Source organism: Haliotis cracherodii, unplaced genomic scaffold (assembly GCF_022045235.1).
Source record: "Haliotis cracherodii isolate W230 unplaced genomic scaffold, xgHalCrac1.p SCAF_12, whole genome shotgun sequence".
Classification (NCBI taxonomy): Eukaryota; Metazoa; Mollusca; class Gastropoda; order Lepetellida; family Haliotidae; genus Haliotis; species Haliotis cracherodii.
Window position 1 is genome coordinate 38,943,573 of NW_027266267.1, and position 27,040 is coordinate 38,970,612.

At 42.8% G+C, this 27,040-nt stretch overlaps 1 protein-coding gene across 1 annotated transcript; it reads right to left on the minus strand.

The window, feature by feature from the left end:
* Window positions 1–6,685: 6,685 nt before the first annotated feature.
* LOC139457370 (uncharacterized) lies at window positions 6,686–16,751 on the minus strand. Its single transcript, XM_071238776.1, has 7 exons — window positions 16,735–16,751; window positions 15,579–15,674; window positions 14,783–15,119; window positions 13,081–13,272; window positions 10,829–11,118; window positions 8,282–9,036; window positions 6,686–7,203 (listed from the first exon to the last, which is right to left on the minus strand). The coding sequence occupies exons 1-7, from the start codon at window positions 16,749–16,751 to the stop codon at window positions 6,866–6,868; spliced, it is 2,025 nt and encodes a 674-aa protein (XP_071094877.1). The 3' UTR covers window positions 6,686–6,865.
* Between the last annotated feature and the right edge of the window lie 10,289 nt (window positions 16,752–27,040).

Below are 27,040 nucleotides of genomic sequence, written 5' to 3' on the forward strand. Positions count from 1 at the left end.
ATACAATGACATGCATCAACCAAGTCAGTCAGCTTGACCACCCAATCCCTTTTGTCGCATTTTACGACAAGCATAGGTTCTGAAGACTTCTTCTAACAAGGATCTTCACAGGTCTGAACTACTGGTCAAGTTGGCGTTATGCCAAATCCAAACTACAATACTGTTAATGTGAGATTGAAAGTTTACTGATGATAATGGCATAACAGTTGTTAATCTACTGAAGAAACTCATAAGTACTTTGTCATTTTTTGAACAGACAATTTTTTGTTCAATCACTCTTGAAAACCTGTCTTTGAGGAACAAGTAACCTCGGTAACCATACTCTTGTGGCCTCATTTCTAAAGAGGAAAATGGTTTTAATTATAATTGTGTGATCGATATCTCCTGTACTTATTTTTGAGGTTTTCATGTTTTACCAGTATGTCTATTAATTTGTATTTTAACTAATATATATTTCTTATTGTCTCGTTTTGGTTATGACTGATACGTGTGCATGATACCAAATATCCACTATGTGCTTCCAACGTGAACAAAAGTGTTTGTTTAATGTTTAAATGGCATTTTTAATTGAAGTGAAGTTCTTGTTGACAAGATCATTTTTCTTTTTCAACTCACAATACATGCTTATCTTTAGGTTTGCAGCATGAGCAAGGCACTTTGTCTGAAAAATAGTTTTTGTACGGAAGCCATCAATCTCATTAATATCAGATCTTAGTTCTTGCTACCGCTAAACAAAGATCTGAGGACATCCCATTGCAGGTCATGTCAGAACGACCTTTCATCTGACCAATGAGAGCATCACTTATCAGATCATGAAAGTTACGGTTGGAATGTTATTTTTAATCGTGTAACCTTGAAAAAAACACACACAGGGTATTCCGAACAACAGTTATGGCTTTATGTCTATATTCATACAATCTAGACCATCTGTTGCCATTCCAGAATGTTCTTTAGTTCAGTTTTTAATTTTTTAAGAGTGTATGTCAAAATATGTTTCGAGGTGTAGTCACCAGTTTGAAACTCGTGCCATGAAGATCAATTAAGCTGCTTTCTGATTGGCCTTTGTTGACTTCTTGTTGGTCATTCAATTGATCGGTCAAAGTTCGCGAAAGGTCGGTCTGACGTGACCCGTAATGGGATGTCCTCAGATCTTTGTTAGCTTAATCCAAGATCTGACTTTAATGAGATTGGGAAGCCATGGCAATATGTTTATTGCATTTGTAACATGCCATCTTGACATTTCAAATCGGAATCTTGAATTTTCAAGAAAGAAAAAAGTGATATGGTCCTAAATTGGCTTCCATATATTACGGTGTGACCATACAAATGTTAACTTTCTCATCGGGGAAAATATTTATGGCTTAGTTGGATCTTGTGTTGATGAGTTGTATTGCTGCAAATGAATTCTGATAATATGTAGATGGACTGCTGCTCATACAGAACTTCTCTGAAGTCTAGGGGACTTGAGCATCGTTCTCAGATTCATGATTTGTTCAGTTGTGAGCCTCAGGGTTCTGGGGTTGACTAGGTTCCCGGTGCTTGATGTGTATCTCTAGAAGCAGTGCAATGGCCCGGGTTCAGGTGGCCCCACATCTGCCCGAGGCAAGATAGGTAACTGACTATAAAAGTGCAGTTTCCACCTATGCTGAACTAGGCTGGTATTATGGAGTTACATTTTGGCTGGACTAAGAGTCTATGCCTAATCCAATCAACTAAATTGAAATCCGGTTCATAAACTGTTGTGCAGATTTCGGTCGATTGCAGGATTTGCCAAGCATGTGCACCGCCAACTCTTTGTTAACAGATATTTTCCAAATCTTTTCATGTTTTTAATCAAGGTGCTCGCTTGATTTGATGCACTTCGCAATGGAAGACCCGTCTTATCACAATATAGATTTTGATTAGCGATTAGATCGTCTTGACTGACCGCCATTTTGTTTCAAACAAATGCAAGTGATATGACAGGTGGAACCTGATTGGTCCATAGAAGGAACTTAGAGCCTTAGAAGGAACATAACTGGTAATAACCACTGGTTGCTCTACGATCGGGCCCAGGAATTCCAGCCTAGTTCGGCAAGGGTGGAAACTGGACTTTTAAAGTAAGTCACCTCTCTTGCCTCGGGAAGATGGTGGCCCCAGTGGGAAGTACCTGGGTCTGGAGGAGACCAAGCTTTTGTCTGACATTGAATCTGTAGGATCTTAGCCGATGTCATGTGTACACCATGTGGGCAGCCATGCTTTGTACTTGTGATGACTGGGCCAATGGCCTTATAGCCCTCCAACTCACGATGTGCTGTGTCTGTCCTCATTAATATGTCTGTCCTCTCTGATGTGTCTGTCCCCTCTGATGTGTCTGTCCTCTCTGATGCGTCTGTCCTCTCTGATGCGTCTGTCCCCTCTGATGTGTCTGTCCTCTCTGATGCGTCTGTCCTCTCTGATGCGTCTGTCCCCTCTGATGTGTCTGTCCTCTCTGATGCGTCTGTCCTCATTAATGTGTCTGTCCTCTCTGATGTGTCTGTCCTGTCTTCTGTCTGTTGGTGGTGCTATCAAGACAACGTTAACTGGGTACTCGATTGTGGAACCTTTGAGTGTAGTCACTGTAGTGTGCCTTCACAGTTGTCCGCTTCGGCAAGTTAACACGAGGTATTCCCCGTGTCAGGCCAGCCAGTTTGTTTCTTCTGTAAGAATAAGCATTTTCTGATATAAGAAAAAGTTAAATAACAAATCTTTACAAGATTATTTGGAACATCTTTTTGTCGTTCATACTTTTGCTTCAATTTATTCGAGATCTCAATTTAGACTACAAAAAGCTTGTTTTCTTCAGAAATATGATCCTCCTGCCTTTTCCAAAATACAAAAATAACATAGAGACAATATGTTAAAATAGTATAGCCTAAGCTATGGTGAAATGGTTCAAAATGACATTTCTTCATGGTGATTCTTAATGCATATATTCATGGTAAGTAAACCTGGAAAACTGGTCAGATTATGGTAGACCCTAATATGTCCTTGTTGCCATAGGAACGTATAATTAAACCCCTTTAATCTGGACGTGTGCAATCCCACTGAAATCACCAAATACAATGCACCTGGGCTTAGTGCTTTGAGTGAACAGAATACAAAATTCAGTCAGTTTGTAAAATGTCTGAAATTTAAAAAAAGAAATGAAATTGCCAGAATCGCTAAGACAATTTAGAAAATGACTGAAATATTTAGGCATTATGTAAATACATGTAAGTGTTCGGAAGGTGGGTGTCCAGTTTAACAGGGTCCTGTCTAATCAGGTTTCACTGTACTTGATTGCCCTGTGAGTGATGTCTCATTATTTGCAGGAAATGTGTTCAACTAGTCCCATAAGTCTGTCAAATATTTATTGCAACGATTAATCCTTTGACATGATTGTCACCTATATTTGTATCAGCTATATTAGTTTGTTATATTCGTGTATTTTATTCATATATATTTGTATGAATATTATGTATGATGAATATATGTACATGTTGATCATAATCTTTGAATAGGTTTTCTCTATATTATGTAAACATATGGCGGAATAAACAAATTAATGACTAAATGTTGTTTGTTTCATTTTTTTTTATATACTGTAAAACGTGAAATTAATGCGTCTCCAAAAGAATGCGACCACTGGACCCTAGCCAAAAATGCGACTCAACATGAATTCGACACCCCCTCCTCTCAAGCTTCAGTGGATTTCTATCTAAACAAAATGTCCTCTGTCAGGTTTACAGGAAAATCCTCACCTTAATCCAACCTTACATTTAATCCAACCTTACATTTAATCCAATCACACACCAAATAGCACCGCTTATTAGCGCCTAGTAGAGTACTTCAGCTAAAACAATACATGCGCGCTGGATCGTGTCGGCCTTTGACGCAGTCGCAAAGAACAAAGACACTGTGTTGGGTGGGTGGAGTTTGTCTGGACTTGAAGGTGTGATCAGTGATGACAAAAATGAATGACAATTCACAGGATGTAAATACTGTTTGAATACTGTACTCATCGGGAAAATGAGTACCACACCCGTAAGGTGAGTGAGAGAGGATTAACGCCGCTTTTAACAACATTCAAGTTGTATCACGGCGTGTCACCTAATGTGGGAGGAAAGCCCGAAGTCGTGCAGATGTTAGACGTTTACACGAGTGTGGTGCTGGTAAACATAGAAACAATCGGTGCAAACCGGGATTCGTTCTCACAATCGTAAGTTTCTGGCGTACCAAAGGGACGCAACTCTGCACAGCGACTTGTGGCGCTTCAGACGACTGGTCCAGCCGTGCCCCACCAATAGAGTGCTTGCAAACAAAGAATCATAACCAGGGTGATGCAAGTCTTCAGTTAATAATCAGCGGATCCAGCGGACAGCAAGTGAATTGTTGCATCTGTGACCAATATTCAACATAAGGTGGGCCTTTAAGCCTTTCAGATTTATGAATTCAACACGGCTTGGCAAAATATCCATGCAGGAATTTGAAATACTAAACGATTCCTATTTTAACACATTCAAAGTCGCATTGGTTTGCAAAAATATATTTTATTCACAGTCATGATGTAATCTTGAAAAGAGTACAAGAAAATACAATACTTTATCATGAAAAATATGAATTTAACCCGTTGAGATGAAGGAACAAAATTGTCTCCCTTAGTCCACCGCCATCTTATAAACTATCGGGACAACAGACGACGGACATATGAAACCTACGGCTTGATATTCAGCCCTCTTAACAAAAATGAAGTTTGACACGCACACGCATAGCAAATACGTCAGATTATTAAATCACCGAACGACAACATGCCAGCACATCGTGTCAGAAGTTAGTAACGGTCGGCTTAATGATCTTCCCGAGGCAAGAGAGTAAACTAACTTTAAGAGTCCAGTCTCCACCCTTGCCGAACAAGGCTGGAATTCCTGGCCTAGATCGTAGCGCCACCAGTGGTTGTTACGAGTTATGGCCCTTCTAAACCTCTCCGATTGACCAATCAGATTCCACCTGTCGTATCACTTAAACAAAATGGCGGCGCACAGTCAAGACGATCTAATCGCTAATCAAGATCTATATTGTGATAAAAGGGGTCGTAGCTCGCGAGGTGCATCTAATCACGTGAGCACCTTGATTACAAACATGAAAAGATTTGGAAAATATCTGTTGACAAGGAGTTGGCGATTCACATGCTTTGCAAATCCTGCAATCGACCGAAATCTGCACGACAGTTTACAAACCGGATTTCGATGCGCGATTTTGATTGGACTATGCATAGACTCGTTAGTCCAGCCAAAATGTAACTCCATAATACCAGCCTAGTTCGGCAAGGGTGGAAACTGGACTTGTAGAGTTAGTAAACTTTCTTGCCTCGGGAAGATGAATGATGGACGAACGCAGTAAGTAACCCAGGTCGAAGGCGTTCTCCAGTCAGGTGAAACCCACGAGTATGGTGGATCATATGCAATATGCATTACGAATCTGGGATTCGAACCCAGAATCATATGGGACGCCAGCGCGAGCAGCGAACGTTTAACCAGCTTGCAGCCCAACAATTTACTTACTGCAAGATGCTATGACTGACGAGAGCCAGTATAAGCTTCGAAATTGAAGTTATTGCTTTGCTGAGGAATTATCTTTTCACAGTTTTATCACAGATTGATACATATATCACAAGCACATCAATAAAAATGACACATGACAGTTTATCACAAAGTCTGATGCATATATATACATTATAGTGAGTGAGTGAGTTGGGTTTAACGCCGCTTTTAACATTATTCCAGTTATATCACGGCGTGTCAGCTTAATGTGGGAGGAAAGCCTGAAGTGATGCAGGTCTCAGACGTTTACCACTTCGGTGAAACCCACTAGCACGGGTATGGTGCTGAGAGACCATAATCAGGGCAAACAGGGATTCGAACCCACAATTATAAGTTTCTGACATACCCAAGGGACGTAACTCTGCACAGCGAATTGAGGCGCCTGAGACGACTGGGCCACAAGTACCACCGGGAAAATGGTTAACAGTTGACATAATATTGGATAACTAATAATGACATCTGTTAAACAATGTGTACGATGCATCACTATGATATGACAAATCTGGCGCAATGAGGACTGGGAGCCGTATTCAATCAACCACGTGGTATGTATTCTTTGGTGTTGTTTCACAACAATACAATTTTGTATTGACAAGACATATTTGTAAACTACACTCAGATTTGGATGAGCATTGAAAGAAATTACAGACAATACGAGACATATGCCGATGTGAATCTGACTGCTCCTAAATTCACACAAACACTCGTAGATCCACACAATCGGACCAGTGCTTATGATTCTTAGCAGATGACAAACTATCATTTTGTTCTGGACGTAATGTAAGAATGGAAGTGTACTGTGTACAGTTCAGAAATGCCTTGAAATGTCCCCGTCTGCTGATTAAAAAGCCAGACATAACATGCCACATGAAAAGCATTCTTGTACTAAGCACAGCTTCAATGCTAATCTGCCAATTAATTAGGCTAAACTGTCCCTTAAACTAAGTAATCCCAGAGGTACTTTGTAAAATATACAAACTCAAGTTATGTAGTTGCGTCTGGCAATAACCGTATTCACCGAATTACTAATTTCATGGGACTATCATGATGCAATCTGTCTTCGGTGGATACGACCCGATGAATAACTTATTCTCTCCCTTTTCTGATGACGTCATTTCGAAGTTTTAATCCAGTCTGGAATTTGCGTTGACGATCCATAATACCAAATTCCGCTCAACGCTCCCTTATCTGCTGAACCGGTGTCCTAACTCCTAAAGACCCTGTATGGAGACTACTCGATTGATTATTTCCCCTTAATGACGTCACTACATGATGAGGTGGAAGCAGTCAGGTCCTATTTCCTTGTTCTTATCGTGCATCTCTTGAACTGTGTCCGCGACTTCGGGTCTCCCCATGTCCCGAAGAGCTTCGGTCAACTCCGCCACAGCGCCGTTGCGTTTGTCTTTCAGGCGTCGCTTCCAGTACAGTAAAATTTTGTATGTGACGTCGGCCATGCCAAGGCCGTTACTGATGGCGTCGAATCCAAGACCAGTGATGGTGCTGTCTGGAAGGTCAAGGTGAACGGCCAGAGTAAGTCCTTCGGGTACAACACGTGCGATGTTCATCAAGCTTCTTCCGGTCAGGACACGTGACTCCTTTTCGGCTGTAAACATAGGAAATGTACAGCCTTGCATAAAATAAATACTTTTCTTATTGTTTCAATTGAAATCAATGTGAGGTATCGATTGGAGGGTGCGATATGATCAATATTTCTGCTACATCACGAAGGCTTTTAAATAAACGTGTGAACCGGTGGATGACGGCATGAATACATATCAGCACCATCGGCAGTGGGACCACCCAAACCACATTAGTGAGTGAGTGAGTATGGTTTTACGCCGCTTTTAGCAATATCCCAGCAATATCACGGCGGTGGACACCAGAAACGGGCTTCACACATTGTACCCATGTCGAGAATCGGCGTGACGAGCGAACGCTTTAACCACTAGGCTACCCGACCGCCCCCAAGCCACAAGTCGGCGATCGGGTGCCCTTGTTAGTTAAAATATGATTCAACCCGTGAAGATCCAGGGTGAATAGGTCTTCAGCAACCCATGCCTGCCGTAAAAGGCGACTATGCTTGTCGTAAGAGGCGATTAACGGGATTGGGTGGTCAGGCTCGATGACTTGGTTGATTGCATGTCATACTGTCCCAGTTGCGTAGATCGATGTTCATGATGTCAATCACTGGATCGTCTTGTAAGGACTCGATTATTTACAGATCGCCGTCATATAGCTGGAATATTGCTGAGTGCGGCTTTAAACAACAAAAGGAACAAACAAACGAACAGTATTTCAGTTATATCACGGTGTGTCAGCTTGATGTGTGATGACAGCCTAAAGCGGTACAGCCCTGGGCGATTACCACTTTGGTGAAACCCACTAGCAAACCAACACAACTGCTGCGTTAGACAAAAAAACAAACACACAAACAACAAACAAACAGCATAAGTCTGCTCGAACGACAAGAGTGGCCTACGAAAGATCTATTCTGATCCGGAATCGAGGCGGGTTCATCTTAAGGTATGCCAAAATACTTTTGTCACCTACAGAACACACAGTTACAATCAATATTTCTGGTCACCCTAATATCTCTCTGTTATCCTAACACTCATTCATCATTAGTCCTGGGAGTAAGTTACATTTCATATCCTGCTCACGAACAAAGAAAGATAACTCACGGATCTTGTTGGGTCGTATTGGTCGCGTCAACCTCTCGAGAGCACTGGCTGAGAAGGTCCGCACTTTCACTGGAGGTGGGGGTCGCTCTTCCTTGATTGGTTCCAACGGAAGGTCAAAGGTAACAGTCGGTTTCTCTGGCTCAGGTTCCGGTTCCGGTTCATCTGGTTTGAAATAGGCTTTGACCTTTTCCTCATCCAGTTCAAACTTGAATGTGAAGGACAAACGTTCCCGAGCCTTCTGCTCCTCTATACCAACAGGGACCAAGTTTATAACACCTTGCAAAGCCCGCTCCTCGTTAGTTCGTGGTTCTATTACAAACCTTCTATAACTCTCGGGTAGGTTCCTAAAGAATTGCAGTTGATTATTATCAAAATAGTCACTCTCTCCGCTCACTCGCACGTCCCCTGTCACTTCAACCTCCCACTTACAGCCATCGTAGATCTCAAATCCTTCTGGCTCCTTTGCCTGGGGCTGCTGAGGCGGCGGGGGTCGCCTTCTGGAGGTGAACCGCTGTTCTGTTTCTTTGGGGAGTTCCTGTTTCGCTATATGCCGGAATCCGACCGACGACCGGGCGCTGGCTCTGACTTCCGTTTTGAATTCTGGGAAACATTCTATGACACCCATCCATGACTTATCTTTGAGAGATAAGAACACGGTTACTTCCCCTTTTTCTTTATTACTGCGTCCATCCAAAATTGGGATGGCGTCCTTCATTTTCTGCTTCCGGTCTGGTTTAGACTGGCACACACAGAATCTGAAAAGGAAATAGATGAAAATGTTGCGTTACGCATCTGCAGGGTTAGAAATTGGCACTAGTCCTGTAGTCCTTGCCAAACTGCCCAATAGTAAAGGTATCCTAAGGACAGGTAGAAATTTGCCATTGTTAAAGGTTTTGCAATATGTTATATGTCATCATAAGGACTAGTGGACTGATACTGTTTGTTTCTACGGCTGAATATATATTCGACAATTATCATCAACGAATTGACATGGTTGTTGAACGTTTCCTCTTGGTATTTCCCTCCTGACATATTTTAAACACAGAATTTATTATAAAATCAGTATGTAGGAGTTCATAATTTATCTATTACCAATGTTATTTCATTAAATAAAATGTATATAATCTGTTGTATTTTCATGGCGTCAAATAAATTCGTCTGGTACACCACATCACGCCCTCTTTGGGAATTCTTATATAATATTATATTCTTTAACAAATATCATGTGTAAGCCGTATTGAAGATCGGTAGTAATTGAGGGGGCCGACATCGTCTTTTCCTGCGCCAATTTTTGTTTTCGATCAGGAATCCTTATCCAAAGTTAATTAAGGATTGACTGTGTATTTTTTTCGGTTCATTGAGGTATGAATCGAAAAACCGATGTGCAAACTGTATGAATTCGCGTAGCGGATTCTTACAAAAGTTTGCACATCGGTTTTTCGATTCATACCTCAATGAACCGAAAAAAATACACAGTCAATGCTTATAATTAAATTCGACAACGTAAAACATGTTTTATCTACAATAGTTTAACCCAAAACAGTTGCATATATCAAAACAGACAAAAATGACGGCATTGATGAACATTCCAGGTGTAGGAATATATACAGTGGCGTGACATGAATCAGGTGATCGTTTAATTTATGTACATAACTTGACACGCCTACACAGTCAGTAGCCAATCAACGGAGAGTGGGATTAAAACAATGTTCATTTGACCTGTCAATTAAGGCAAGAGGCGAAAAGACTTGCAACAGTCAGACTGTAACGAACCGGAAGAAATATGTCCGAGAGAAGGCGGCTGTTTCAAATAACATGGTCATTTACTGCGTGATTCTAACATTACTTCTCTGATTACGGTAAAACAGTTGGAGAAATGCTAGTTAGAAATGAAACGCGAAAGTTGAAAGTTGAACCGAGGCGAGCGGGAAAAAAAACTGGCGAGCGAGCCTGCACGTTTGCTGTTTCATTCATTCTCGGCCTTCGGTTTCAAAGGGTAGTTTGGACAATGAATAATGCATGAAAGTCGCTAAATGTTCTTTGCATGACGATACACGTGAGCAGAAAGGGAATTCCCTCGACTGTAATATTGTGCTTCCCCGACATTCCGCAGTAGTAAAAGTAGTGCGCGGCGGGGGGCGTGGCTTAATTTTTTACATTCATTGAGAAATGAATGCAATAACACGTGACCAATTCAGCTAATCAGAATGCAGGAATTTCCATGAACACAACGAAAATTTAATTATTTTTCGGTGAAAACGGCATACGTATTTGAGATATATGTTTCAGGGTGGGGTCGAAATAATGTTTTGTATTTGAAGTTAATCGGAGAAAATCTGAAAATCCTATATTATTGGCAGATTTTTCTAACGGTTGATAGAAGGAAAAGATTGTGTATAACACAAGGGACGTGTGGACACAGTAAGCTCAATGAGTAAAGCTCATTCTTTGTTTCCCGTCATGACATGGTTGTAATATTGCACAACGCAGTGTAAAACCCAACTAACTCACTCACTCAGTACAGCCTCCATACATTCCCAGACTCACCTTGACAGCGTTTTGACATCACAGGAGACGGTTGTTCGGGAGAACTTATAGTTGCTGTCCACAACGCTCCAGCCATTGTCCGTCTTTACTACCACGGCGATGTCGGTACCGTTGTCATTCTCGACCTCAACACCGGCCGGAAGCGGAAGTTTGACTGTGACTGGCCGCCGGAAGTTGCACGGGAGTGTGGTCGTGATGTCCACGAACTCAGTGGCTGTCAACAGCTCACCACAGTCCACGGGAAAGTTCTTTTTCGAAAATGCTAATTTGTCAGATGGTATCGGCGTTATCTGAATGATGGAAAAAGGAACATGAAATAACTAGGCAAATGAAAATCTGCGTTTGTTATGGCCGACAAATTAAGGTGGTCCGGATATTAATTATGGGGCAACGGGGGTCCGGTCATCGTCGTCGTCGGTGCCGGAATTCTCTGGGCAAAGTAACGACCATGACGAGTGCCAGAAACCTGTGATCTGGGTTCTGATCCTGGTTCACATATTTCAGCAAAATGTCGGACCACGAAGTGGTTATCGTATAGGAAGTGGTTATCGTCTATGATTTCGGGGGGCACGGGTGGCCAAGTCGTCTAAGGCGCCGCGATTCGCTGTGCAGAGTTGCGTCCCTTGGGCACGCCAGAAACCTATGATTTTGAGTTCGAATCCCGGTTCGCCACGATTATGTTTCTAGGTTTGTCAGCACCATACCCGTGCTCGTGGGTTTCACCGAAGTGGTAAACGTCAGAGACCTGCATCACTTCGGGCTTTCCTCCAAATTAAGCTGACACGCCGTGATATAACTGGAATACTGTTAAAAGCGGCGTTAAACCCAACCCAACTCACTCACTCACTCACTCTATGATTTCGTGAAATAACTGACATACGGGCGTTTTTCCATACCCTGTCACCCAGAGGCAGTTTAGGTTTGGTTTGTTTGTTGTTTAACGCCGAACTCAGCAATATCCGGCCATATAACGGCGGTCTGTAAATAATCGAATCTGGACCAGACAATCCAGTGATTGACATCATGAGCATCGATCCAATTAATTGGGATAGGTGACATGCATCAACCAAGTCAGCGAGCCTGACCACCCGATTCCGTTAGTCGCCTCTTACAACAAGCATAGTTGCCTTTTACCCCGGATCTTCACGGGCCACTCGGAGTTTCATTGAGAAAGATGTACGTCATTTTCTACAGAACAAGGCCTCTTATTGAGAAAGTATTGTCATGACATACATGTAACACTCTCACAGGGTTCGTATAACGACGTATTTCGGGGTTGAATTTCAAGTCCAGATGATCTTTATAATGAGGAAACCCATTCAATAATATTGCAGATTGGAATCTTGAACAGTTGGATACAAACTCCAATTTTTCATTTGGGACATTTAGAGCAGATCAACTGTGTCTTCTCATCCAAACCCGCCCTTCCCACGTCTTGAACTGTACCCTCGTATGTCAAAGTGGAGTTACCCGCCCTTGATGCATACAACAGCCCGTGCCCCTTACCACAACACGAACTTAGATACACCACTCTCACCGAGACAACCCGATCTTATACACAGTGGACAAGCGTGGGTTGCTGGGAACCTTTTATATCCCTGAATCCCCACGGGGAAACAACCCTCCCTCTACAATAACAAACACATACCAGTCGTCTGTTCCACAAAGCGATCTCAGAGCTCAGTTGATCGTAACTCTCATACGTTAAGATACTAGGCGTACGGCAGTCGTATCGCTAAGATTGCTTTGTGGGTCGACAACTGGGGCCCACTTGCACAAAGCGATCTCAGAGCTTAGTTGATCGTAACTCCCATACGTTAGCATACTAGGTTCACGGCAGTCGTGGCGCTAAGGTCGCTCTTTGGGTCGACCACCAGGCACTTGCACAAAGCGATCTCAGAGCTTAGTTGATCGTAACTCTCATGATACTAGGCTTACGGCAGTCGTAGCGCTAAGATCGCTTTTTGGGTCGACCACCAGGGCCCACTTGCACTAAGCGATCTCAGAACTTAGTTGATCGTAACAACCAAACGCTAACATACTAGGCTCACGGCAGTCGTAGCGCTAAGGTCGCTTTGTGGGTCGACAACTAGGGCCCACTTGCACAAAGCGATCTCAGAGCTTACTTGATCGTAACTCTCATACGTTAACATACTAGGCTCACGGCAGTCGTGGCGCTGACACAACAAGTCTCCTATACAGGGAACCATTCTTCCCCGAATTCGCATAGGGCAGATGCCAGTATGTCCTACCTGTATGGAACAATGCATGCTGGTGTCAATAGACTTCTTTGGGAACCTGACGCTGATGTGTCTGTTGAGTCTGGCGTTGTACAGGCAGCCCTGGGGGGACACCGGGAACATCTCTCTCTTGGGGGTGAAGGTGACGACGAACACCCCCAGACGGGCGATCTCAAGCTCGACAGACGGCATGCTGCTATCCTCCTTGAAAGGAACACAATGTCGTTTATATACAGTACATGTAATTAACATATAGGGGCACGGGTGGCCAAGTCGTCTAAGGCGCCGCAATTCGCTGTGCAGAGTTGCGTCCCTTTGGCACGCCAGAAACCTATGATTGTGGGTTCGAATCCCGGTTCGCCCCGATTATGTTTCTAGGTTTGTCAGCACCATACCCGTGCTTGTGGGTTTCACCGAAGTGGTAAACGTCCGGGACCAGCATCACTTCGGGCTTTCCTTAACATTAAGCTGACACGCCGTGATATAACTGGAATACTGTTAAAAGCGTCGTTAAGCCCAACTCACTCACTCATTATTAACACATAATACATTGCACTTAGGGGCTCACTTGTAGTATTCGGGATTTTCTTCATACCAAATTATCTTTTTACAGCATTTACTGGAACAAATTATTTTATTCAAAATCCTAGTATCACAGACCACTATGATAACCAATTGTTGAGAATTGAGATCAGAACTGCCAATATTAAAAGCAATAAGAACCAAAGACATATCCCTTATTCTTGAATGTTTTCTTTGTCGTATGATATTGTAACATATTGTTTCATCAACGATCAAACAAACACTTCTGGTACGTCTGTAGGTATTCTTTAATTTAAACAAATTAGATTATTTAAAATACTAGAATATGGACCACTATAATTACCAATTATGGGAACATTTGAAAAAAATTCAAAGATCAGAACTGCCAATACCAGTAACAAGAACCAAAGACATACCCCTTATTCTTGAATGTTCTTTTATTCGTTTGATAAACGACCAAACCAACACTTCTGATACCTCCGTAGCATTTCTTTCCAAGTAACAAATTATTTTTGTCAAAATTCTCGTATAACTGAACCACCATGATTACCAATTGTTGGAACATTGAAAGACAATTCAAAGATCAGATTTTCTTCTTCGTATAATGTTGTAAAATGAGTGAATAAGTATGTTTTTACGCCGCTTTTAGCAATATTCAAGCAATATCATGGCGGAGGACACCTGAAATGGGCTTCACACATTGTACCCATGTCGGGAATTGAACCCGGGTCTTCGGCGTGACGAGAGAACGCTTTAACCACGAGGCTACCCGACCGCCTCTAATATTGTAATATTGTTTTTTTTATAAACGATCAAGCGAACACTCCTGGTACGTCCGTAGCATTTCTTTCATCTAACAAATAACCAAATGAATATTTTGTAAGTTGTAAGATAAGAAAAATACGTAAAGTGCTGTTTAGAGGTAGCAATCGAACGTTCATTGCAAGCGCTGCTTAATCCCAAAATCGAGGCATATACCATCAAGTTTGTTTTAGCGTCACTGGGGCCGGTTTGTCTACAAATTAGGTAGCTATCAAGTTCAAAAGAAGGTTCCAGAGTGTGGCCTTTAAGTCATTGCTACTACAGACATTCCAGCCTTTGCGTATCGCTTGATGGGTTCATTTTAAATTGCCAATGTGAGCGCTGTTCCTATACCATCAGGTGTATTTACCTTCTTGAGGAAACCAACGTCTACCCATTCCGCCTCGTCCTTCCATCTGCCCTTGACATTGAGCTCGTTATGCTCAAGGTCAACGTAGTAATATGGCAGTTGAACAATCACTGCCTTCTTCAGGGGATGTACAGAAGATGACAAGATGAATATCTCGCTTGCCATATGCTCACTAGGCGGCAGCACTGGTACATGGCGCCATCTACCGGAAGGTGGCGCCACCTGGCATGTGATACTGTCTTTTTTACTGAACACTCCATCAGGTATCGAAATCTTTGCGCCAAGCGGAAGTGCAAAGTTGCCTCCTTTTTTTCCTGGCCCGTAGGTTGTTTTTAGGCTGTGAACAAAACAAATGCAATGTTAAAAACTATACGTTCATCTTGGGTCGTTACAATAAGATTCGTTACCTTTCTTAAAGAGGTTCCACGGTCAATTTACAGTCAAAGGAAATTCGATTCTCGTCGCATCTAACCCTGACCCTGACCTTCACCTCTTACCCTAAATCTGACCCTGACCCCTACTTCTGAGCCTGGTCTCTAACACTTACTCTGACCCTGACCACTTAAATAATTCTGACCCCTAACTCTGACCCTGGTCACTAACCCTTGCTCGGAAAAGTTTAGTTGTGTGACAGTTTAGTTTTCAGAAATACGTAGATGGATGCTACATGTTATTCTTTTGTGTTGAAGCAAAATACAGTTTAATCAACATAGAGATTGTCATTGTAAAGATGAATACTTTTACGGACAAACATTTGACAAGCATTTGACAAGCAAGAAAGAAGCTGTAAACTCACTTTGCTTCTTCCGTCATATCCGGGTGTTCCGTGGCCACGGAAACATTCCACGTGTTCTCCTTCCTCATGATGACGTCACAAGTAGGTGACCTTGACCTGAAATAGACGTCACTGATTAGAACAATATAATAACGATGAGTACCCTAAGCTAAAGTATAGGCATTTTGGGGGGAATTTTGTGAGTGACGTTGCCACCCAACATAGTCTAGCGACGGGCTATTTCTGAATAGATCCAAAATCCAAAACCTAAACAAGGCACTATGTATGAAGTAATATTAAGTCTCCCCATGGGACTCCGGAGAGCGGAAAGTCCGGGGTCATACCAAAAGACGTTAAATGATGGTACTTGTTGTTACCCTGTCTGGCGCTCGGCATTAAGGGGCTAAAACAAGGACTGGTCGGCTCGGAGTCAGTATACTGTGTCTGAGTGGGGTACCCATGTTAAACTGCGGCATGGTATCTCAGTGAGCTAGCACTATAAATCGGCATCAGCCCGGACTAGTACAAGCAGCCACACACACACACACACACGCGTATGTGCACGTCGCTATATAAGTGCAATAATCTTGGACTCGACGTTAAACCCCATTTGACCTCACCTCACCTCTTTGGTATGAGGTATACAAGTATCAATCCGTTAATGTTGCCCTAACCAAGTGTTCTTGGTTCTAACCAAATGTGTCACAACTTCACACACGGCCCTCGCTATTTGGGACTCTTGGTTTGAGAACAGCATTTTATAAAACAGAATAGCATACCCCCTCCCTCTAGAAGAAATGGTTGATCTCTTAATATTTAACACTTTTCCCGCATACAATTAATGACCAACCGTTTTCTCAAAATATCACACAAGCTCATCTTATATGCCAATATGAACACATGCTGAAAAATGAACAAAACTACATTACCATGGCCAGCTCCTGTATATATGGGACATTATCAACATACACAGGTGCCCCCTGCTACCCTACACGACCTACCAGTGATCCCGAGTCTTGCGTGGACAATGTACAACAGATACCAAAATGCGATTTATATACAGCTTGAACTCTCCTCTGACCAATGCAACAACTATTTCAAATTCGAAGCCAATCAATTTCACGTAAACAAGTCAAGTTGAGATTTTCAATCGTGTTTGAAGATACGCTTCACTCACTCCTTTGTATCGGCCATTGAAGACCCTCTTGGGCTCCGTACAGTGTTACGACTCTCTTTTACGGCGGCAAACACAAGGTCTTAACGCCTTTGTTAAAAGTCTGAGAAGTCGCCGTAATCGAATCACACCAGGAACACTCCTTGCTCTACTCGACAATGGTCTATTCTAGCGTAGGTGTGAGTTGGGATCTCCCTTCAACGCTTGTGAGTCGGAATATAACATTTGACGCATGTATAAGTTCTAGAAACTCTTAACGGTGTATGATTAACGCTTGACTTATGTACTCGTACGTCAGTTTGTTTGTTTGTTGTGTAACGCCGCTCTCAGCAATATTCCAGCTGTATGACGGCGGTCTGTAGATAATCGAGTCTGGACCAGACAATCCAGTGTTTGACATCATGAGCATCGATCCACGCTATTGGGATCGATAACATGCATCAACCAAGTCAGCGAGCCTGACCACCTGATCTCGTTAGTCGCCTTTTACAACAAGCATAGTCGCCTTTTACAACAAGCATAGTCGCCTTTTACGGCAAGCATAGTCGCCTTTTACAACAAGCATAGTCGCCTTTTACAACAAGCATAGTCGCCTTTTACGGCAAGCATATTCGCCTTTTACAACAAGCATAGTCGCCTTTTACAACAAGCATAGTTGCCTTTTACGGCAAGCATGGGTTTCTGAAGATCTATTCTACCCCGGATCTTCATGGGTCGATTCCCAAAATGGCGCTGCTTATGATCTTTAGTCAGTATAAGTAAGTGCCACACCCCTTTGGTTTTACCAAAGTGGAACCCTGTTGAGATTCTGGGTAGGAATTAGTTCCCAGAAACGTACATGTTCGTCATCAGAGGCGACTAAATGGATCGGCGGCTCAGACTGCGCGATTGCGTGTCGTCGTATCCCGACGCCGAGGATCGTAAATGTGTCATTCTTCCGTCACAGCAGCGACTCAATGACCTTAGGACTGTTGTTTGGAAGCAAAGATTATTAAGTTTATTTTAGTATAAAGGCCACAGGCCCAAGTACTATATAGATACGACCCATATAGCTGGAATATTGCTGAGTGCGGCGTTAAACAACAAACCAACCAACCAACAACATAAAGATCCGGGGAAGAACCCATGCAACCCATGCTTGCCGTACACGGCGACTATGCTTGTCGTAAGAGGCGACTATGCTTGTCGTAGAAGGCGACTAACGGGATCGGGCGGTCAGGCTCGCTGACTTGGTCGTGCATGTCATCGATTCCCAATTGCGTAAATCGATGTTCATGATATCAATCACTTGATTGTCTGGTCCAGACTACAGATGGACTATTGCCGAGTGCGACGTTAAACAACAAACAATCAAAAAATATAGAAACATGTATTATATACTGCATCGGATTCACAACGAGGGATTTGAAGCACATTGTTACTCGCTGTCTATAGATGGTTGATTTCAAATACTTTGAGGGACCTAACGAAATCTAACGGAAGGCATACATGCAGGATTAAAGCAATGTTCAATACAAGGTACGAGAAACGTCCAGCGAATAACTGTATATTCGCATACAGTACCCATCAACGTCGCTCTTGTAGTAGATGATTTTGATGTACTTCTTCAAAAATGATGAACTGACCCAAGGCTTTTGAATTGTAAATGTTTACTCTATCATGAAATTAAACTCATTGACATATTTTACAGGTTGTATTACAAACGAATAAAAATTCTTTTCATACATAACTTGCCAAGAAATACACTTTAGCTATTCCTATGCAAACAACGACCCATCCATATTTGATTTATATGAGATATTACGTTTAACGGGATAATGCAAAACACGTCCCATAATATTCACATAACTTTACAAATATACACTTTCAACAGAAACATCTTCGTTATTCTTTCGGGCTATCAGGGTGGTCTATTTTTATGAGAAACAGTTTGCATTTATTTGACATTAGATAGTACATTAAAGTAAATTCATTTCTGAAATCTCCACATCTCAAATGTTTATTGCGTGAAAGTCTATTGGCCCAAATTCATATTGAATCGGGTAGATATAACTGGAATGCTGTTTCAAGCGGCGTTAAACCCAACTCACTCACTCATAACGAAAGATTGACGTGCACGTGCATCACTCAGGGACGACTAACACAATTAAGCCCGTGTGTTTGTGTATCTGTTAAAACCGTTGGCACAAAATTGTGTGAACAATTAGACGCTTACGTCCTACGAATATTATTTATTGTTAAAATAGATTTAATCACAGGTGACTCAACTCACCAAGAACGTATGTAGCATTAGAATAAGGGTAATGATTTATTTCAGTAATAACGCCAAATTGTAAACACTAGTCTCAGAATGCCCCTCAACCGAACAATGGTCTCATTGACCATTAAGTGCAATGCCCTGTTCAACACGACACTCATATTTACCAATGAACGTTTTAAAAATTAGTATTCAGTACACACTTGAATTTCGAGCACGAATTCTTGGCTTCAACTGTGTGCGTAAGGCGCTGACAAGCCAATGGCGGATTCAATTTTGAAGAGGCCGTATTTCATAATGTCATTCAACTAATGTCAACGGAGTCGTGATTCGTTGCTGGAAGGGTTTGTTTGAGGGAGCGTTCAGTGTGTATGGAGATATATGCAATCATGGTTTGTTTATTTATGGAAAACACATAGAGGCTGTGGCAGCAGATAAAGCGAGACTTGCCGGTCGCGATTTGAACCAGTCGCGAGAGGTGAGGTGAGGTGAAATTGGGTTTAACGTCGCGTCCAAGATTATTGCACTTATAAAGCGACGTGCATGCACGTGTGTGTGTGTGTGTGTGTGTGTGTGTGTGTGTGTGTGTGTGTGGCTGCTTGTACTAGGCCGGACTGATGCCGATTTATAGTGCTAGCTCCAACATTAAGCTGACACGCCGTGATATAACTTTTGGCGTTAAACCCAAGTCACTCACTCACTCCTGCGGTGAGGATCGGTGACTGATGACAATCGTACCAATATTACAACAAAAATATGCAGTAACAGTAAACTTTACAACCGACTTGCACTCCTATTAACAGTTAGTATTTTTGAAAATAACTCTACAACGATGTAACTATATTGTTACTCTGCGTAACTCTGACATTTGGGCTCGTGGGTAGTCATAAAAGTTCGTTGTGCAGCGATGCGTCTTAATTCGTGCCAAAAATCCCTGGTTATGACTTTTGGTCTGACACGCACCACAGCCGAACGTCCGTGCTTCTACAGTGGCAAACGTGGGAGCCCTGCGTCACTTAGAGTTGTCCTCCCACAGTAGTGAGTGAGTGAGTGAGTGAGTTGGGTTTAACGCCGCTTTTAACAGTATTCCAGTTATATCGCTGCGTGTCAGCTTAATATGGGAGGAAAGCCCGAAGTGACACAGGTCTCAGATGTTTACCACTTCGGTGAAACCCACGAGCACGGGTATGGTGCTGACAAACCTAGAAACATAATCGGGGCGAATCGGAACTCATAGGTTTCTGGCGTGCCCAAGGGACGCAACTCCGCACAGCGAATCGCGGCGCCTTAGACGACTGGGCCACCCATGCCCCCCCCCCCCCCCCCCCCCCCCACATGAAGCTGACAGCCGAGGCGGGCACCACATGTCTCCAATATTGCCGATTTGACGTCAAATTATTAATAACTCACTGACACGACGTGATAAGACTGAAATACCGTTCCATGCGTCGGTTTACTCCCTAAATAGGAATGTGAAAATGTTAAGATGACGTGTATCTTTCAACATATATTAGCGCTGATGTCGTAATGTCATTGTTTATCATAACTGACAAACGGCACGGCGAGATCAAACACTGTGTACCATGTGCCAATACCAACACGAATAACAACGTGACAGATTTTTCAGTATCATGTGTCTTGTTGATTAAATTTTTGTACAACGTGGTCGGTCTGTTTATCACGGAACCCTACAGCCTACGTCATTCAAGGCTGTCTTCCATCATTAAAGGGGCTCTGGGTTCGAGCAACCTGGCTGCCCTGTCAAGTTTGATTGATGTCGTTAGAGACACTCTTGGATGTCTGCGATTGTATACCTGCATTGAACACCTACAACGTTATGAGGCATAACGAACCTATGATCCCAGTGAAAAAAAGACACAAAAAGACGTATTGCTTACATTTCTAGCGAAACAAAGGAACTTAAGCTTCGGGAAGGTGATGAGTGAGTATGGTTTATTGTTTGTTTGTTTGTTGTTTAAAGCCGCACTCAGCAATATTCCAGCTATATGACGGCGGTCTGTAAATAATCGAGTCTGGACCAGACAATCCAGTGATTGACACCATGAGCATCGATCCACGCAATTGGGATCGATGACATGCATCAACCAAGTCAGCGAGCCTGACCACCCGATCCCGTTAGTCGCCTTTTACGACAAGCATAGTCGCCTTTTACGGCAAGCATGGGTTGCTGAAGACCTATTCTACCCCGGATCTTCACGGGTCGAGTATGGTTTATGCCGCTTTTAGCAATATTCCAACAATATCACGACAGGAAACACCAGAAATGTTTGTTTTTCTGTTGTTTTACGCCGCTATATATTCCAGCTTTATGACGGCGGTCTGTAAATAATCGTGTCTTGATCAGAACAAACAAGGTAAATACATGACGTTTTTGAGACTTCTCACTGTGGCATATGAGCATGCAATCGACATCGATAACCAACCAGACTCACCTACCGTAAAACATAGATACAAACAGCCCCTACTTCAGCAGTCAGTATATCCATGCTGGCCTTTTGTAGGTAGTGAGTGAGTTGGGTGTTAGGCTGCCCCCGGCAATGGGTCAGCAGTAGCAGTGATTAAAAGCATGAGCCCCCAAGACACCAAGCCTGACAACCTGATCCTCGTTATTCGACTCTTACGTCATTATAGATGCTTAGGGCCTGGGACCCGTTCCACAAAGTTATCTAAGCTTTAATGTGATCGTAACTCCCATACTTTAACATAGGCTTTAAATAGTCGTAGCTTTGAGGTGGTCGTAACACCCATACTTTAATATAGGCTTAAAATAGTCGTAGCTTTAAGGTGGTCGTAACTCCCATACTTTAACATAGGCTTAAAATAGTCGTAGCTTCAAGGTGGTCGAAACTCCCATACTTTAACATAGGCTTAAAATAGTCGTAGCTTTAAGGTGGTCGAAACTCCCATACTTTAACATAGGCTTAAAATAGTCGTAGCTTTCAGGTGGTCGAAACTCCCATACTTTAACATAGGCTTAAAATAGTCGTAGCTTCAAGGTGGTCGAAACTCCCATACTTTAACATAGGCTAACAATAGTCGTAGCTTTAAGGAGATCGTAGCTCCCATACTTTAACATAGGCTTACAATAGTCGTAGATTTAAGGAGATCGTAGCTTCCATACTTTAACATAGGCTTACAATAGTCGTAGCTTTAAGGAGATCGTAACTTCTATACTTTAACATTGGCTTACAATAGTTGTAGTTTTAATGTGATCGTAACTATCATACTCTAACATAGGCTTACAACAGTCGTAGATTTAACGTGATCGTAACTATCATACTTTAACATAGACTTGCAACAGTCGTAGATTTAATGTGATCGTAACTATCATACTTGAACATAGACTTGCAACAGTCGTAGATTTAATGTGATCGTAACTATCATACTTGAACATAGACTTGCAACAGTCGTAGATTTAACGTGGTCGTAACTATCATACTTTAACATTGGCTTACAACAGTCGTAGCTTTAACGTGATCGTTACTATCATACTCTAACATAGACTTGCAACAGTCGTAGCGCTGAGACGACGTGTGGAGCGGGGTCCTGTTCTATCCCAAGGGTCAATCATGATGGAAACTTTCAAATAAGAGACCCCTGTATCTGAAGTTACTCTCGGGAAATTGTAAACATCCAAATATGATATCGTCGATGGAAATGTCCTATCAGATATTTACACAACTTACCATTAATGTAGAGTTGCACCTGTGACCCTGTACGTTCGTATCTTTTCAAACATCGCCAGGACCATAAAACTACACTCGTCGACAATAAACCACTCACACATATGTGATAAACACTTTGTGCGAACACTGACCAATCACTGACTAATCGCAACTATATGCGCATGCGCGACGCTTTGTTATCCAGCGTATGATCACAGCTGATATTGCGTCATAATACAGGCTAGGTTATGCAACCATATTCAAATATAATATTTCTGTCTCATGATCTCGTACAGATGGATTGGCCATAGTAATTACGGGAGTGGATATCAAGCGGCCTAATTGCACAACAATACAGGTCAAAGTAGACTTAATCAGCTCCCAACAGTTTCTGTTGACCCTTTATGTTATAAGGTTGTGGGAGTTACTGAGTTACGTGTTGACAATCCACTCTTTCTGCTTCGTCGAGGTACCCGATCAATGACCTTCCAAAATGCACTCAACGAGGCTGCCTTTTTGGTACGCGGGATTCTGGTGTCTACATGGGGGGTATTCGGGACTCAGCAGTTTGGTACGCGGAGTGAGTGAGTGAGTATGGTTTTACGCCGCTTTTAGCAATATTCCAGCAATATCACGGTGGGGGACACCAGAAATGAGCTTCACACATTGTACCCATGTCGGGAATCGAACCCGGGTCTTCGACGTGACGAGCGAACGCTTTTACCACTAGGCTACCCGACCGCCCCCTTGGTACGCGGAACATAAATTAAATAATATTTGGTACCCAGATTCAATACATAAAAAAGATTATTGGTGTACATAAAATTTCCTTTATATTTTATTACCATATTTGTGTTCATTAACTTAACTTCAAATGGCCCCCTTTTCTCAATGCTTTTGATATTTGTGTCACAGTTGACTACGTTTATAACGAACACGCTTATATCGAACTGGCGGATATAACGAACTGCATAGAAGTCCCACCCCTTTTGCTGTATATATCCTGTATATATGGTTTTATCGAACTACGGTTATAACGAACGAAAAATAGTAGCCGAATTGAGTTCGTTAAAACCGTAGTTTAGTGGAATTAGTAATCGAGATTCAGGGGAGGAGGAGGTTGGCATCCTCTTAAATGTTTGTGTGTATGCTGTTTAACGCCGCACTCAACAATATTCCTCCTATATGACGGCGGTCTGAATAATCGAGTCTGAACCAGACAATCTAGTGATTGACATGAGCATCGATCTACGCAATTGGGAGACTATGACATGTATCAACCAAGTCAGCGAGCCTGACCACCCGACAACCAGTCTCGATTATCCACCGAAACAGATTCCATGGGACGCAAAACAGCAGTGAAAAATATATGAATGGATCACCGAAAATCAGTGATGACACCAGGTGTTCGCGACATGGGAAGCATGTCTGTAAGGAATGAAAAAAAATTCTGTTACAGTCCTGTCGATTCTCTTATTCTGGATGTTGTTGTTTTAGGAACCGACTATTTGATATTCGCTTAAAAAAATCACCTCTGTTCGCTCTGAAAGGATGAGCCATCAGTGTATTTGTCATTACACACAGAAATGTCAAGTAAAGGAGTTATATTTTTAACAGTCGTCTAAGGCGCCGCGATTCGCTGTGCAGAGTTGCGTCCCTTGGGCACGCCAGAAACCTATGATTGTGGGTTCGAATCCCGGTTCGACCCGATTATGTTTCTAGGTTTGTCAGCACCATACCCGTGCTCGTGGGTTTCAGCGAAGTGGTAAACGTCTGAGACCAGCATCACTTCGGGCTTTCCTCCAACATTAAGCTAACACGCCGTGATATAACTGGAATAATTTTAAAAGCGGCGTTAAACCCAACTCACTCACTCACTCGACAATCATGGTTGGCAAGTCAATGCTTCACGACAATAATCAACGTGACATTTCTATCGCAAACAACGGTCATGACTGAACATATAATCCTAAACCTGTTGATTCTCATCAATACAATATAACACAATACAATACAATACACAGGGTGGCTAGGGTGATTGCCGCCTCACACCCACAGCATACCTTAATCACACTGTGTAATACGATCAGCGCTGATATTACAAATGCCATACCTAGCAGAACACGAACATGTTAATCCTGGCGATCATGATGTTTTGTACAAAGTCTTACGTCCATATGTGACGTATTATATTGGATTAGTCACTGACAATCTTTTTAATGTTGAACACACCGTTTGTTACTACCGAGCGACGGTCTGGCCAACATTCAACGTGAGGTGTAGACGTCCAATGTCATAGCTTAATCAGGGTGTGATTAAAACACATACGGGTCATTAATAAGATTAATTGTCGTGAATAAGAAGGCCCGGGGACAAGAAATTATGTTTCTCAAAGTGAGCTGGGAGTTTTGTGACCCTTTGTTGGTCTCGTGTGGTAACGCTGCAATATTTAATCAACACACGGGACCCGTTCCACAATGAGTGAGTGAGTATGGTTGACATTCCAGCAATATCAAGGCGGGGGACACCAGAAATGGGCTTCACACATTGTACCCATGTCGGGAATCGGCCCGCGTTCCACAATGACATCGTTAAGATGCGACTGTCGTAACTCTGTGTTAAAGTAACGGAGGTACAATCACCTTAGTGCTACGACTGTCGTAAGTCTGTGTTAAAGTAACGGAGGTACAATCACCTTAGCGCTGCGACAATCGTAAGTCTGTGTTAAAGTAACGGAGGTACAATCACCTTAGCGCTGCGACTGTCGTAAGTTTGTGTTAAAGTAACGGAGGTACAATCACCTTAGCGCTGCGACTGTCGTAAGTTTGTGTTAAAGTAACGGAGGTACAATCACCTTAGTGCTGCGACAGTCGTAAGTCTGTGTTAAAGTAACGGAGGTACAATCACCTTAGCGCTGCGACTGTCGTAAGTCTGTGTTAAAGTAACGGAGGTACAATCACCTTAGTGCTACGACTGTCGTAAGTCTGTGTTAAAGTAACGGAGGTACAATCACCTTAGCGCTGCGACTGTCGTAAGTTTGTGTTAAAGTAAGGGAGGTACAATCACCTTAGCGCTGCGACTGTCGTAAGTTTGTGTTAAAGTAACGGAGGTACAATCACCTTAGTGCTGCGACTGTCGTAAGTCTGTGTTAAAGTAACGGAGGTACAATCACCTTAGCGCTGCGACAGTCGTAAGTCTATGTTAAAGTAATGGAGGTACAATCACCATAGCGCTACGATCGCTTTGAGGAACGGGGCCCCGGGTCAGACAAACCAGGGATTGACTTTGTGAGCAATGCCCCTCGCTGTCACTGTGTCAGACACCAGCCAATTATCCATGTAGTTTGTTTGTTGTTTAACGCCGCACTCGCAATATTCCAGCTGCATGAAGGCAGTCTGTAAATAATCGTGTCCGGACCAAACAATCCAGTGATTGACATCATGAGCATCGATCTACGCAATTAGTATACGATGACAAGCTTAAACCAAGTCAGCGAGCCTGACCACCCGATCCCGCTAGCCGCCTCTTACGACAAGCATAGTCGCCTTTTACGGCAATCATGAGTTGCTGGAGACCTATTCTACCCTGGATATTCACAGGTCAGTTCAAGTAGTTGCCTCGTACGACAAGTATATGCTGCTGGAGACCTATTCAAATCAGGAAAACCGCGGGGGTGCCCGAAATTCCATGCAGTTATATCATGGCTGGTCAGCATAGAAATACAGTCACAGTAGATCATAGACGTTTTACAATTCATGATGGAGTCTGGTCCTTGTGTACGGTACAAGCCGGCAATAGTCCAGGTATATGATTGCGGCGTCTAAAGAATCGAGTCTTGACTAGACAAACCAGTGACTGATATAATGAGCATCGATCTACGCAATTGGGATACGATTATACGCATCAACCCAATCAGCGAGTCTGACCTCCAAATCCCGTTAGTCGCCTCCAAAGACAAGCATGGGTTGCGGGAGGGCAATTCTAACCCACACATTTACGATCCTCGGGGGCGGGATACGACGACATGCAATGGCGCAGTCTGAGCCCCCGATCCATTGAGTCGCCTCTTATGACAAACATGTACGTTTCTGGGAACTAATTCCTACCCAGAATCTCAACAGGGTTCCACTTTGGTAAAACCAAAGAAGTGTGGCACTTGCTTATACTGACTAAAGATCATAAGCAGCGCCATTTGGGGAATCGACCCGTGAAGGTCCGGGGTAGAATAGGTCTTCAGCAACCCATGCTTGCCGTAAAATGCGACTATGCTTGTCGTAAGAGGCGACTAACGGGATCGGGCGGTCAGGCTCGCTGACTTGGTTGATGCTGTCATCGGTCCCAATAGCGTGGATCGATGGTCATGGGG